The 14,496-nt window shown below is 39.3% G+C and overlaps 1 protein-coding gene across 1 annotated transcript; it reads left to right on the top strand.

The window, feature by feature from the left end:
- The first annotated feature begins 60 nt into the window (after window positions 1–60).
- abhd16a (abhydrolase domain containing 16A, phospholipase) lies at window positions 61–14,437 on the top strand. The gene is made up of 20 exons (XM_085423328.1): window positions 61–184; window positions 2,628–2,684; window positions 2,789–2,855; window positions 4,604–4,690; window positions 4,963–5,048; window positions 5,148–5,221; window positions 5,396–5,503; window positions 5,969–6,083; window positions 6,166–6,267; window positions 6,377–6,440; window positions 6,554–6,603; window positions 6,932–7,055; window positions 7,526–7,630; window positions 7,717–7,780; window positions 7,952–8,008; window positions 10,783–10,845; window positions 10,947–11,023; window positions 12,902–13,000; window positions 13,096–13,142; window positions 13,776–14,437. Exons 1-20 carry the CDS (start codon window positions 83–85, stop codon window positions 13,857–13,859), a joined length of 1,632 nt encoding a protein of 543 aa, XP_085279454.1. The 5' UTR covers window positions 61–82; the 3' UTR covers window positions 13,860–14,437.
- Window positions 14,438–14,496: the final 59 nt, after the last annotated feature.

Raw genomic sequence — 14,496 nt, 5'->3', positions numbered from 1 at the left:
TTTCTAAACAAGATATTCTTAAGAGCGTTTCGCGTTTGAGGTTTTGGTGGGTACGGGCTTCCGTAGTTCTCGTAGTGGAAGAATGGCCGTCTGGATGTGGCTTCGCTGTGTTTTAGGGCCTCATCTTCAACGAATTCATCGTTCCCCGGACCAGTCTCGACCTGACGGGAGATCGGGAAGGAGGGTACGGATGTGTACAGTATTTTGCATGATTTTTAAAGCAGCTGAGTGCGAAAGATTGAGCAATAATTAATCCTTTCGCTTCCATTTAGCTGCAGCTGCGGCCCGGAAGTGTCAGGTGTTTGTTATTGAAACCCTGCATTGCAATGACATTTTAGAAATGAATGAAAAGACAAGAACGCAACGACACGCTTTCCTTGGTCTCGTTGTGTTTTGTTTCGTCGTCTAAGGAGCGGTCATTTAAATTCAATCTATCTTCGATGATGTCAAACCGCTTCTGCTAACGCTAGCCAGGAGCCGAGGAGAACCCAGGAGGAACGAAACAGAAACAAATAAATTGAATAAAAATATTAAACTCAAACAGGGACAATTTAAAGGCATAAAAACTGTAAAAAGCATTTGGGAAGACAGAATTGTAGAATACATTCTGTCTTCAAATTATAATGCTAACAGCTAAGCTAACGTTTGCTAACTTGCATGAAATTAACGATAGATCGAATAAGTGATGCGAAGGAAATGACACCGCAACCACAAAAGAATTAATTAAAAGTATCCCTAGAAATTAAATGAGAGCTGGAGATCTAAAGAATTCGACGCTCAGCATCGAATACATACACTTCTACATAGACTTACACACTTTATTAGGTACACCTTGCTAGTATCGGGTTGGGCCCTGTTTCGCTTTAGTTCTTCGTGGTACAGATTCCACAAGGTGCTGGAAACATTCCTCAAGGATTTTGGTTCGTACTGTTATGACAGCTTCACGCAGTTGCTGCAAGTTTGTCAGCCTTACATGCATTATGTGAATCCCATTTCACCACATCTCAAAGGTTTTGGTTGAGCGGGTGGTAGGTCGTTTGAGTGCAGTGAGCTCATTGCCATATTTAAGAAACCAAACTGATAAGGTCTGAGTTCTGTGATATGGTGACTGCTGGAAGCAGCTATCGGAAGAAGGGTACACAGTGGCCATAAAGGGATTGACATGGTCAGCATCAATATTGGGGTAGGCTGTGGTTTTTAAATAAAGCTTAGTTAGTCGCCCAAAGTATACCAAGAAAATATCCCGCACACTCGAGCCGGTGCAATTTCTAGCCTCCTTTTCTATTCTTAGCTGATAAGAGTGGCACGTGGTGTGGTCTAAAGCAGCTGTAGGCCATGTGTGTCAAGATTCAAGATGTGAACAAGATTCAAATTCAGCAGATGGTCTTCACTTTGTTTACATGCCTAAATAGTTCTACCTGCAGTTGCACCTAATAAAGTGGCCATGTTACTATATGTGGTGATGATTGAAAGGGAGAGGGAAAAGATCAATAGGAACAGATGTGCAAAAACAAAGCAGTGAATAATATATCCAGTATGAATATGTACAGATGTTTACGTTCATGAGTACAACTTTGTGTTCACCTGTCACACAAGTGTGCAGTTCTATAGAGCTAATGCTTCCTGTCAGCAGAGGCGAATGAGTGTGTTGGAAATGTGAATGCAGATTGATACTAATGCTATTATCAATTTTGCCTTTAAGTCAGACTAAAGCAGTTGATTAGCTTTTTGATTCCAGATCAATTTTATCTTTGAGTCTATGATCTGTAAATTGAGTAAAACGAGAGATGTGCAGATTAAGATGTGCAGAAGGTCCACAGTGACATAAATGTGATGTCACTGTTTTCCAACTGTCAGAAAAACATGTTGTTATTGATACGATTCCTGAGGGCTGGACAATTTGGAACCAGCACTCGGTTTCCATACTCTGTGTGTAATGAATAATAGACAGAATAGGATGTTTTGTCTTTTATGGGGAGAAATCTGTTCATTGACCACCTTCATCTCACTGTCTGAAATGTGTTCAGCTTTTTCCTAATGATTGTTGCAGCCTTGTGAATGACTTTATTGATCCTGTTGGCATCTCTTCACCAGTAGACCACAGACTGCTTGAAGATCTCTAGTTGCATACATTGACTGAGCTGAGCTTCCACAGATGATCCTGGTTCCATATATTTCTGCCTACATTTAGCCTTTGCATTCAAACTTTAAAAAGCAATCAGCAGCTTTGCAAACAGCTATAATAAGAAAGGTAGATGAATAACAAAGATGCTGCCTGCAGTTTCTGTGTGCTGTGAAGAAGGTCATTAAGTGCTCAGCAGGTATTTGTGCGTAATGTTAATGTTCAAATTTGACCATTACCTTCTCAGTCTTGTTTACATTTAGTAGCAGTTGCTTCCTGCTACACCACTTCATAAAGTTATCCACCAGTTCCCCAACCACCACCACCAAGTCATCAGAAAGCCTCTGCAGGCAGCATGATTCAGAGCTGTAATAGAAATTTTAGGTGTACAGAGTGAACACGCATAACTCAGAACCTTTCTCTTTCTATTAATAACTTGATTTTACGTAACATCAGGGAAACTATTGATGCATGATATGATCAGTATTTCCTTCTCTTTTGCCAGGGATGGAACTACCAACCTAGGGGTCTGGAAAGACACACTGACAGCATTCTTGGCTGGGTCAGTATTATATCGTAATGAACTGTATAGAAAGAAGTAGGTGGAGTTAAACAGAAGTAGATTAAATTAATGATTAGTGATTTGTTTATGATTTCTTCCTCCAGGCTTCAGCACTATGGTCTCTGTCCTACTACAGCTCTCCTCTTCTTCTTTGCTATCTTTACAGGAAAGGTAGGCTGATTCATGAATTGTGTGACTACAGCTGAAATTATTAGAAATGTTAGTCAGTGTGTTGATTATCTGGTTAACTGGAATTTAGTCAGCAGCCATTTTTTATAAGTGATTAATGGAGGAAGTGTCCAGTGGGAAGGTTATTTTTGTAAATTTGAAATTATTTCAGGCATTTGAAGCCACTGCCTCGGGGTGTGGGAATGTTTAATAGACATTTTCACTATTGTTTGATGTTTAAAAGACCTGAGTTAATCTATAGATTGGAGTAAATAATTGCTAAATGAATTGATAATAATTGTTATTTGTGCCAGATATGTTGATGCTCCAACAAGTTGCAGTTAAAAATGAGTCTCACGATGCCAGATGATAATTTAGTGAATATATTATAATACATTGTGATGATGATGATGATGATGATAATAATAATAATAATAATAATAATAATAATAATAATAATGATGTTATTTTGCTGGCTCTGAAAAAAAGTGAAGCAAGTAGTTTTTGTTTGATGCACAGTAAAAATAGCTTTGAGCATCACTTTGATTATTTAATGTGGGAATTTTTCATTGTTCTGGTTTTTTCTACATTACGTGTGTGTGTGTGTGTGTTTTTTTTTTTTAAAATAGATTCATATAATTATACCAGTCTCTTTGTCCAGTTCTGTTCCTTTGTACTCTCAGTGAAAAATGGCAAATTAAAAAAGAAGCACTGAAGCCATTTTCTCATTCTTTGTACTTCTAAAATGTGAGCTTCATGGGTTTAGTGAATGTCGTTTTCAAAAGCTTTAGGACCATTTTGGGGTTATTTATAATTTGAAACTGTGACTGAAGGTAGAATACATGGTAATTAATCTAATGTAAAGACATTATAGATATTATGAAAAGTAGTTATGAGTACAAAATGTGAACATTCTAATTATTCTCTTAAAGAAATGCGAGGCTTCAAAACAGGTGCATAACCTGAGAGAGTCATATTAAAAAAATAAACTGGAGCACTGAGAGTGCACGGAGAAATAAAATAAATATTAACTAAAGTTAATATATTGATTTTACCCTTCTGTCCTCAAATCATAAGATTAATGATTTTTCTAAAGCTTTCCCTGATTAGATGCAATAACAGTGTTTACCATCTATGATATCCGACCCTGCAAAATGAAGAAATGTGGTCACAAAAAATTAACAAAAAGGCGTTAATTTCAGATTTTTAGGGTTTTTTCAGATGCATTTATGGGTTCATGTGTATCTCAAAGAATATTCAAGTTTTTACTTGTAATTTAAGATTTGTTTTTTTTATTCACTTGATATTTTCTTTTAGGTTTTACTACAGAATATTACCTCCTTCTCACTGCTATTTTTTCATTAATTTGCTTAGAATGGTTTCAAATAATCATCATCATAATTTCCACTTAGACACATGTGGCCATATTTCTCTTTCTGCTGAGAAAGGGGGGAAAACTACCATTAGGAGATGTACTTAGGAACTGCTGTTCACATGCATGTGGGAATAATATAAAGCTAATCAACTGAAACACCCAGTAAGACTGTGCATCAAGAAAGTAATTGCTTGAGGTTGTGTGTTACTCCTTAGTGTAAAGTGCTTATGGTATTGATTTATGCACATGGTTGTAGGGTAGCTGTCAGCTTGTGAATCTTTTTATCAGTGCTTGTTAATGAGCCTCGAGTCTGGCAGACAGATGAAGGGGTACACTATGATGGTGTTTGCATCACTGTTACTTTGTCTGTCTTTAGGCTTCATCTGTAGCAGTAAACTGGTTCCTGTGAGTCAGTATGTGGGAACTGTTCTTGTGTGTCTTCTTGGAGTGGCCTGTCTTAGAGGTGAGGCTGCTGATTTGAACTCGCTGGGAGACGATGAGTAATTCAGTTCATTCATCTTTCGAGATCAAAACCAATGCTGTGTATGCTGCATGCCAATAAGATTTTATTACCATTGAGACAGTTGAACAAGGTCTACACCCACGAGGCATACTAAACGTACCCTTGAGGATTTGCAGTGAAATGTGTTTTGTGTCTCACATGGACTTTGCTATAACTCCATCTGTCTTTGCTTTCCCCCTGCCTCCCTTTGCTCTTTTCATTTATCGCCAAAGGGTGGGGGAGATTTAGGAACACTGATTATGTTCAGTTTATCACAATTCTTGAGGAAACCAAGAAGAATCACACCCCAGCAAGCAAGGTGAGATCATAGCAGCTGAACTCAGAAGCTCAACATTAATACTGTTTTGAGAATTAAGAGAGATAAATGACTAAGACATATTTTCTGCTTTCCTTCCAGAAAAAACTGAGATGCTATGACTTTGACTTCTCACATTGGCCTTTGGATTTCAGCTGGACTGAAGTCAGCAGTCCGTAAGTTTGTTTAATCTGTAGTGAACCTGAGGTTGCTGCTTTTCTCTTCTCTGCTTATTTTAAATATATGAATTCAAAGCACTGGGTAGTACACTGGATGAATACAGCCACTGAATGTCAAATGCTTTGTGGCTCACTTGATTCATTGTAAGCCTTTGACTACCTGTCTGACAGAAAGCTGTCCAAGGCTGGCGTTTCTCTGCTGAGGCCAGAGCCCAGATTAAGAGGAGCAGCAGACAGTGTCCTCCACTCTGTCCGCACTTTACCATGCCACATCATCAGGTAAATGCAGAGTTTGTGTTACATCTCTTTTCCACCTACATGGTGTCTGTGCTGGTACTGATGCAGGCTTGCCTGTTGAGATCCATTTCTGCATGTTTAAGAATGGATTGTTAATATCACAGCAAGTGGAAATTTGGGTAATTTCCATGGGCACATCGGGTGCAGCCTCTGGCAGTAATTGATGAATTTTGTGTGGAAGACTCTTCCATAAAAAATAATATCTTTTGTGGTGAAAATGCCTGGACCCAACACCACATCTGTGGAAAAGGGGTAACACTGATCAATGATTTGTTAATTGCAACGCACCAATGGAGCACCAATGGAGCACAAACTCTTAACCTTAGGCATCCTATTCCATCCCCTTCAACCCTTTTTTTTTTTTTTTTTTTTTTTTTTTTTTTCTGAAAATATTTTTTAGCCTGTTAGCAGTTATGCCACAGTGTCATTATCTGTCTTTGTCTGCAGTTTTGTCATTGCCCACACGTTTGGGAGGAGGATGCTGTACCCCGGTTCTGTGGGTTTACTGCAGAAAGCCATGAGACCAATGCTGCAGCAGGGTCAGGCTAAATTAATAGAAGAGGTGGGAAAGAAGCATATTTGGTTTCTCATATAGAGTATAATAAATGCACACACTCAATCATTTTTGTCCCACTTTGTCACAGTTTGACGGCCAAAGAAACAAGCTGGTGGCCTGTGACGGTAATGAGATTGACACAATGTTTGTGGATCGAAGGAGAGATGGGGGACAGAATGGCCAGACTCTGGTAAATGTCTGCAGTGATTTGTTATTTTATGCCTTGGGCTTGTTCCAGGGTCCGACATCATTTCTGTCGCGTTGGTCACGTTACAGCTGGTTCTCTAATTCTGCCACAGGTCATCTGCTGTGAGGGGAACGCAGGCTTTTATGAGGTGGGCTGCATGAATACGCCGCTGGAGGGTAAGGAATGCTTTACTTTCCAAGAGCTGAAATATTTTGTAGTGACATTTAAATTTCGTGCAGTGGGAAATTGTCGCAGTTATAGTTCAGTATTGTGCTGATGTACACTGTAGGTGGCTACTCTGTACTGGGCTGGAATCACCCTGGCTTTGGAGGCAGCACGGTAAGCAGTGTTGGTAGATTTTTATTTTTTTTATTTTTTTTATTTTTTTATCATCATAAAATAGGTCTACAATGTATGTGCTGCATACTGTACTGCTGTGTGCTTGAGTTAGAACAAATAAACAGCTCAGTGGAAAATACCAGTATGTGGAAATTCTAGTTTTAGCCAGGGAGTATTGTTCAAGAGGAACGTGTACACTCCCATTAAAGATAAAATCATTTGGGAGGTTACTTAAAGTGTCATTGTTTATGTGTAGGTTGAGCCTGTTAATTTAGTCATGCATGATGGGCGGGTTTTTTTTTTTTTTAAACCTGTATTTTCCTTTCAGGGAGTGCCGTTTCCCCAGAATGAGGCCAACGCCATGGATGTGGTGATCCAGTTTGCAGTACACAAACTGGGATTCAGCCTCAGCGACATTGTTATATATGCCTGGTCTATTGGAGGATTCACAGGTTCTCAAAGACAAGAACAACACATGCTAATTTTTTAATTTTTTTTCCAGTTTTTTGTGCTAAAAATTTTTTTTAATTCTAACCTTGAATACCCAGAGGTAAAAATGTAGCACCCACACAGAGCTTCAGGATACTGTAGAGTAATCTTAATTTCACCTGTTTATTCTGACCATGTCAACAAACATGCTAATGTTTCAGCCTCATGGCCCTCGTCAGAGCATGGCTGGAATAAATCGCTAAAATTAAGATTAGTCAACCTTATCCTGAGGCTTTGTGTGTGCGCGGCACTCTCTTTAGCTTTTGGGTATTCAGCTGAAGTACAGTACATGATCAGCACTTTAATGTTAAGTGTGAATTATGGTATGTAGTCCTTCCTCGGGCTTATGTTTATCCCTTATCTGTGTTTTCTTCTCTCTTTTTTTTTTTTTTTTTTTTTTTTTGTTCCTCTGTCTCTTTATTTCTCTTTTTAGCCAGCTGGGCAGTGATGTCATATCCAGAGATCCAATCATTAGTGTTGGATGCCTCCTTTGATGACCTCCTGCCTCTGGCCCTCAAGGTCATGCCTGACAGCTGGAGTGAGTCCTAGATGTTAAAGATCTCAAACTCTATGTAGCAACTTTTTGTAGAAGTCAGTAACTTGAGTGTATTTGGTCTCTTTCAGGGCCGTTAGTACAACACACAGTTAGGCAATACATGAACCTCAACAACGCTGCGCAGGTTCTTAAGTGAGTGGGACAGTCTGATTGCAGTGACACTAATCGTGAAAAGTCAAACTCTGAATCACTGAATGTTATGTAATACAGCCGCTAACAATAGCAAAACTACATTTTTTTTAGTGGATTGCTCACAGTTGTGTGGTTGATGATTAACACAAGCGCATGCAACTCTTTGTGCAGATACCAGGGACCAGTCCTGCTGATCAGGAGAACCAGAGATGAGATCATCACCACAACGTAAGTCCACACATGTCATGGAACTTATAAAGTCCTTCAAATGGCTCAGCATGGCAGGTTTGCTTTTTACTGCCCAGCCCACTGCAGAAATGTCCACACATGATGCAGTCAGACCACAGAAAGTTCAGTGATTGCTGGTGACATGAAGTGGGCAGGTTTTCTCACCACTGGGGTGAGCAATTAAAGCAACTATCAATGAGAATGAAGGGTATTGTTGGTTGACATGAGATACGGTTACCTAGGTAACCAGAGCTTGGAATATCTGGTAATTGCATCAACCACCAATGCGTGACAAATAAAACATTTCCGGTGTGGACTTTCCTAAGCGGGGACTTTTTTAGGGGAAGCTGGATTTAGAGAAGGAGAAAGAAAGCGCTAAATGACATCTCAAATTAAAAATGCTCAAAGATGAAGGAGATGGGGCATGTCTAGTTACCCCATATCAGTTTCCCAAAACCTGGGAAGATAGTTGGTGACCTGGACACACTGACACACACAAGTATCTATAATATATAATTATTAAGTACACTGAATTATCACCCATAGTATACCCTTACTTCATCCATAGAATTTGCTACAGAGGTGTGCATTAACATAGTGAACATAAATATTCATCCCAGAGTCATCCTGGGCATGCTCTATGCTCAGGGACACTACAAGAAACCTACAGAGATACTACAGCTCGGACTTGTAACATTTAACTTGCTGAAGCCTGCAAAGTTGAGTACAATTAGAAGAAGATTGAACAAGTGTGGCTTGTTTGGAAAGGTTTGCCGGGAGAAAACCTCCCAGATGCCTGCAAAGTTGCATCTGAACAAACAACAAGACTTCTGGAACAATGTCCTTTAGACAGATGAGACCAAAGTGGAGATTGGTGTAAACCAAACATGGCATATTAGCACAAACACCTCATACTAACTGCCAAGCACAGGGGTGAAGGGGCTGCTTTGGTCTTGTTTTGCAGACACAGAACCATTTTGCCTTGCAGTCATTGAGTTGTAACTCCTCTGTTTTCCAAAGTATTCAAGAGTCAAATGTGAGGCCATCTGTTCTTCAGCTAAACATGGCTGAAATTGGGTTTGATCTGAAGCACAGCAGCAAATCTACAGAAGGATGGTTGAAAAAGAAAATAATCAAGGTGCTGCAATTGTCCAAAGTCCAGATCTCAATCTGATTGAAACGCTGTGGCAAAAACGTTAAAAGAGCTGTGGACAAACAAACACCCACAAACTTCAATGAACTGAAGCAAAGCTGTAAAGAAGAGTGGGCCAAAATTCCTCCTCAACGATTTGAGAGGTTGATAAAGTCATGCAGAAAATAATTAAAAGAAACAAATAAAAAGCTCAGGCTCCAGACTGCTTTAAATACAGCTTCAGGGTTTTTTTCTACTCTTAGGTCTGTATAATAGCAGTGACAGTGGATTCTGGTAACGTGGCTGACTCTCAGGCACACAGCTCTGGCTGTGAGTACAAGATCCCACATTAAACCCTCCTATTTAAGCTTCACGGTTGTGAGGGACAGTCATTCAGAAGAAAGTTGATTAATATGGATTAGATTGTAAGTAATATAAAAAAAGATTTTAACAATTGTGTACCAAGCAAACAGTTGTTTATTTCCACAGCACTTCCATAATGTAGTTGACGAAAGCAAACTCTCACAATACAGAGAGAAGTAGAAAGTTCACCCTCAGTCACAAATTGACATATTTCTTGGATAAGCAGTAACCGGAACTTCTTACTTCCTTTGGTTCGGTTCATTACAGTTATGAGATAGCTGTATTGTAGATTTCTCCAGGGAACATGAATGCCAAGGTGAGCTTTTGACTCAAACTGCAGAAAATATTCAGTGCAGCGATATTTGATTTGAAGCCCTTGCACCGGGTGTTTCAGTTCAGTTTGCCTTGTAACCACTACAGGGAACGTGAAAGGAAAGTCAGTGTTTGTTACTTACAGCATTAAAAATCTGATTAAAAATCAGTATTTATCTGATGATGATAACTGTCTGGATTTTTCACAAGTTCCTGTGCTTTTAGTCCAAACTATTTCCAGTAATAACATCCTGTAGTCATGATTTCAGTGAAGGTTATGAAAGTTTTGTGTCTGTGAATGGATTTGCTTGCTTCTATTTATTTTATTGTGAAGAAATATTATTTAAATGTGAAAATTTGTAATGTGATGAAATGTGTTTGATTAAATATATGAATAATACAGCAGTCTGAGTGAAGACAGATTCAGATGGATTTAAAACACAAATTCTTACAAAGTTGCTACAAGATGTTAGTTTAACTACAAAATCTTAAAGGCACTCGGCAGTCTTACTTTATATAGGAGTACAAGCAGAACACCACCAGTTGGCAACTAGTTGAGTGGAGTCTCCTGTTGCAAAGAGACCCATCGAAGGGTTGCGTTTAACAGCGCAACCCTTTCCATATTGATTGCAATCTGTTGGCGCTCTGTCTGCAGATAAATTAGACAGCAGTTATTTGCAAACCTTTAGAATCTGTCTGAGTGTGATTGCAGTCAGTCTGAGTTGGATCATCGTTGTTTGGAGATAGGTTGCCTCCTGCAGGGTGACCTGTGCAGTTTCCTTGTGATTGTCCTGCAGTCAGTAGCACCAGCCACGCCTATGTTTCCTCGCTGTGAGGAGAGGCTGTCGTCACATTTTTACTCTATTCATATTTTGTTGTTTCACATGTAGTTTTAAAATAACCTTTTTATTGTTGGATTTTTTTTTTTTTTAAGTAATTAACCTTTGAGTTTTATTTTGCATTTCAGGGGTCCTGAGGACATCATGTCTAACAGAGGCAATGACCTCCTGCTCAAGCTGCTACAGTTCAGGTTGGTCTCTTAGTCTTCAATGTTCTCATTGTTCTCGCTGTTCAGTCAATTTGCACTTGAGTAATACACTTTTTAACTGGCGATATCATTTTTCTGGACAGGTATCCCAAAATAATGACAGATGAAGGGATCAGAGTAGTCAGACAATGGCTCGGAGCCTCCAGTCCATTAGAAGAAGGTATGTGGCACAGTAAAAGGTGTTATTGTAAAAGTCTGACTCCTCCTTTTAAACATCTAAAAACTATAATTCACATTTCCTCTTCGTGATGGTTTCCTTGGACAGATCTTGTGTTCTGATTACTCAACAAATGATTCAGATTGTGTTGCTCCGGCTGAAAATCTTCACAGCACAGATCGTTTGCCTCAGGATATTACAGTAGACCTTGTTGAAAATTTTACCCCGAGGTACAGAGTTACAGCGCACAACCTCGTGTTTGTAAAAACGATGATCATGCACCTGTTTACACCTTCAGAATTTGTACAATGCAGAAAACCTTTGTTTTGACTCGGAGGTCATTTAAATTAAATAGGTTTTTATGGGTAAAACTTTTGATAACTTTATGGATTTGTCACATTATGGCCAACCCTGCATGAAATTTTTACTGGAGGTGCGATCCGCCCAAAAACTAAAGTGATTAAGTTTTGAAAATTGATAACCTGATCTGGGTCCAGGAGAGATGCATTAATGTTGTGAAATGGGAGAAAATTGGGCAGATTCTGCAATATAATCATAAATACGTTAAGAACGAGTGAATTTATTGTAGAGGGAATTTCCAGCCTTGTGGTGGTTGGACTCGGACATCTACAGTTATGCCCTTAGGTATTTAAACAGTTTGCACACTTGACAGGAGATTTTGAATCAAACAATCAAAAAAGCACGCTTACCAAAAGTACTGTATCACCTGTTTTCAGATGCTTAGAAGTAATTGGACCAGTGGTTTACAGTTTCATGGCCTGGTGAGGCCTGTGCCCTTCTTATTAAGTGACCATTAAACCAATAGGAGCTGAAGTTATATTTGGTAGCGTTTTACTCTCAATGAGAAGACCAGAGAGATGTTTATAGACCATCATTAGACAAAAACACAGACTCATCAGAGGGAATGTAAACTCTAGAAGTGGTCAAATAAACAATCTGATTCTTTCTTAAAAAGAAGGAATGCACTCACCAGAGGTAGGCAGATCATTGTGAAGATCTATAACCAAGAGGGGCCTTTGTGAATGTAAATACAGAGGGTTTACAATAAGGTGCAAACCACTGGTTACACACAAGAACTAGTAAGGACATGTGCACAGTCCTGAAATAAAAAGTCTGAATGATGGGAGGAAGAGTAAACCTATGGAGAAACAGAAGCATACCATGTTTTCTATAAAACATGGTGGAGGGAATGTTATGACAGTGTAACTAGGTCACTGATGTTTGATGTTTTTGTGACTGCTGACTGCTAGAAATGGCAACATGAACTGGGACGTATACAGAGCTGCAGATTCAGCCAGATGCTGTTAAACCGATCAGGTAGCACTTCGCAGTGCAAAGGGATAATGACCAGAGTGGTTAAATCTAAAGAAATTGGATGGCAGTCATTTGATCTCAACACAAATAGAGCATCATTTTCAATTTTTACATGCAACTCACTGCAGCAAAGAGCCATAAATAAGCAGTAACTAAAGGTGGCTGCAATTATAGGCTTGGCAGAGCAAGGTAGGAAATACGGCATTTAGTGATGCCTATGGTATCTGGACGGGTACTAACTGAATGTAAAGGATTTCATTAAAGTATTATACTTTGTCATTTTACTTTTGAGCGTTGGGAAATGAGGACAGCGTTTTAAAGTGGCTGTTATTCCTTAGCAGTAAATGCAATGTATTTTAAAAACAGCTTGAATTCAAGCTAAGTCTGCCCTTCACTCCCAATCCAAGCTACAAAATTGGTGTAATTGTCCAAAAACATGTGGTCCTAAATGTATTCAAAGTGTAAATTTTGGCTATATTTAGGACACCAACTTGCTCGTAAATTTGTATTATTAACTGTATAATAACACCAGCTCTTTGTCTGCAGCGTCTGTGTACAGTGGCTATGAAGTGGATGACGACTGGTGCGTGTCTGTGCTGCAGTCCTATCAGGCAGACAGAGATGTTTCGTTTCCATGGAGTGTTGGTAAGCCCTGGGCTGCTTTCACATTTAAAAGGCTAATAAACTCCCCACAAACAAAGTGTTTTTAATACGGTCTGATGCACTGTTAATGTTACCAGGTGAAGATATGACTCTAGAGGGAAGGCGGCAGCTGGCTCTATTCTTGGTAAGGAAGTCATCCGCTGTTATCAGTGTGCTACATCTCCGTGAGAACAGTTATTCCCCTGTGTGGCTTAAAGGGCAGCCACTTGTTGTCTTTATCTGATCTGTCCAAGTTTGATTTTAATACATTCAAGTTCCTCCTTTTACGCTCAGCGTCTCATTTCCTTTTCTCGGTAAGCCCCATCTTCTCGTTTTAGGTTGGTTTACCTTCCCCCCCTTCTATTGCATCCCCATTTTAAAAAAAAAAAAAAAAAAAAAAAATCACAGCTATTCAGACAGCATTACCACTAAGGAACACTTTCCTGGTCGCCATAGTAACCAGCTCACCTGTGCTCTCAGGTTGACTGGTGTAATATATTTCACTGCGCTCAGCTTATTGAAGTCATTTAACATCAAACAAGAGGAGTGCCATCAATTACAGCTAATGCTATGCTTTTCCTCCCCTGGTAATGCCTTCTAAATTAGGCTCTATTCACCTCCTGTGTAAACCCTTAAGAGATGGGAGAGATTTGTAAGGCACTGAGCCAGATAGACCAAACCTAATATAATCAAGTTCTGCACTTTTTGTTCATTGCCCTCCCACACCTCTCATTCCACATTCCTCCTCCATCCCTGCTGTCTTTTTCTTTCTCTCAAGGCACGAAAGTACATGCGAAACTTCGAAGCAACACACTGCACTCCTCTCCCCGCCATCGAGTTCCACCCGCCTTGGAGACTGTAAAAAAAAAAAAAAAAAGGGGGGGGAAAGCCCACTGATGGATGGACGAGGGCAAAGACAGAGGACTCGTATGGCCGGTGGTCAGAGTTTGTTCCTGGCACAGCGTGAATGTACTGCTGTGATTTTGTTCTAGGATTTTTCTAAGACGAGTTGTCGCGTATAGTTTTGCCGTGATGGCATCTAGAAGTATCTGGTCTACTATTTATGCCCCCTCAGACAAATCCCTGTAAATTATAACATGTTTTATTTTAGTTTTTGTAATGAATTCTACTTTTCAGTGTTTCTCCTTTTAAAAAGAAAAGAAAGATGCATTTTAAATAAATGCACAAGCCATTACTCACTCCTTCCAGTCTCCCCCTCTTTGGCTGTATTTCTAAAGCAGCTGTAAGTAGAAATATGTTGTAAGTGGATTTAAAAAATTCCTAATATTGTCAGGCCAGAAGAACTTAAGTCTTTAAAAATGCAGCCGAAGCCATTCAGGTTCATTTCCATTCTGTGGGCACCGTCTTTCTGAACAAAGCTGTATCCTAAAATGATGCTCTTAAATGTTCTATTAAATATGCCGAATGAAAATTTGACAAGGGATTTGATTCTTTTGTTCATTATTTGATACAACTGCTCAACACTTTACAGATTTACA

The sequence above is a fragment of the Rhamphochromis longiceps genome, linkage group LG11 (genome assembly GCF_057381845.1).
Source record: "Rhamphochromis longiceps isolate RC_006_pf linkage group LG11, R_longiceps_female_GT1.1, whole genome shotgun sequence".
Lineage (NCBI taxonomy): Eukaryota > Metazoa > Chordata > Actinopteri > Cichliformes > Cichlidae > Rhamphochromis > Rhamphochromis longiceps.
The sequence above is the reverse complement of the archived record's forward strand: the minus strand, read 5'-3'. Positions and strand labels throughout refer to the sequence as shown.

Coding starts and splice junctions, on each gene's coding strand:
- abhd16a (XM_085423328.1), top strand. CDS start 83: ATGGCCGTCTGGATGTGGCTTCGCTGTGTTTTAGGGCCTCATCTTCAA. Junction 4,691..4,962: donor TGGAGTGGCCTGTCTTAGAG/GTGAGGCTGCTG, acceptor TTATCGCCAAAG/GGTGGGGGAGATTTAGGAAC. Junction 5,049..5,147: donor ATCACACCCCAGCAAGCAAG/GTGAGATCATAG, acceptor CTTTCCTTCCAG/AAAAAACTGAGATGCTATGA.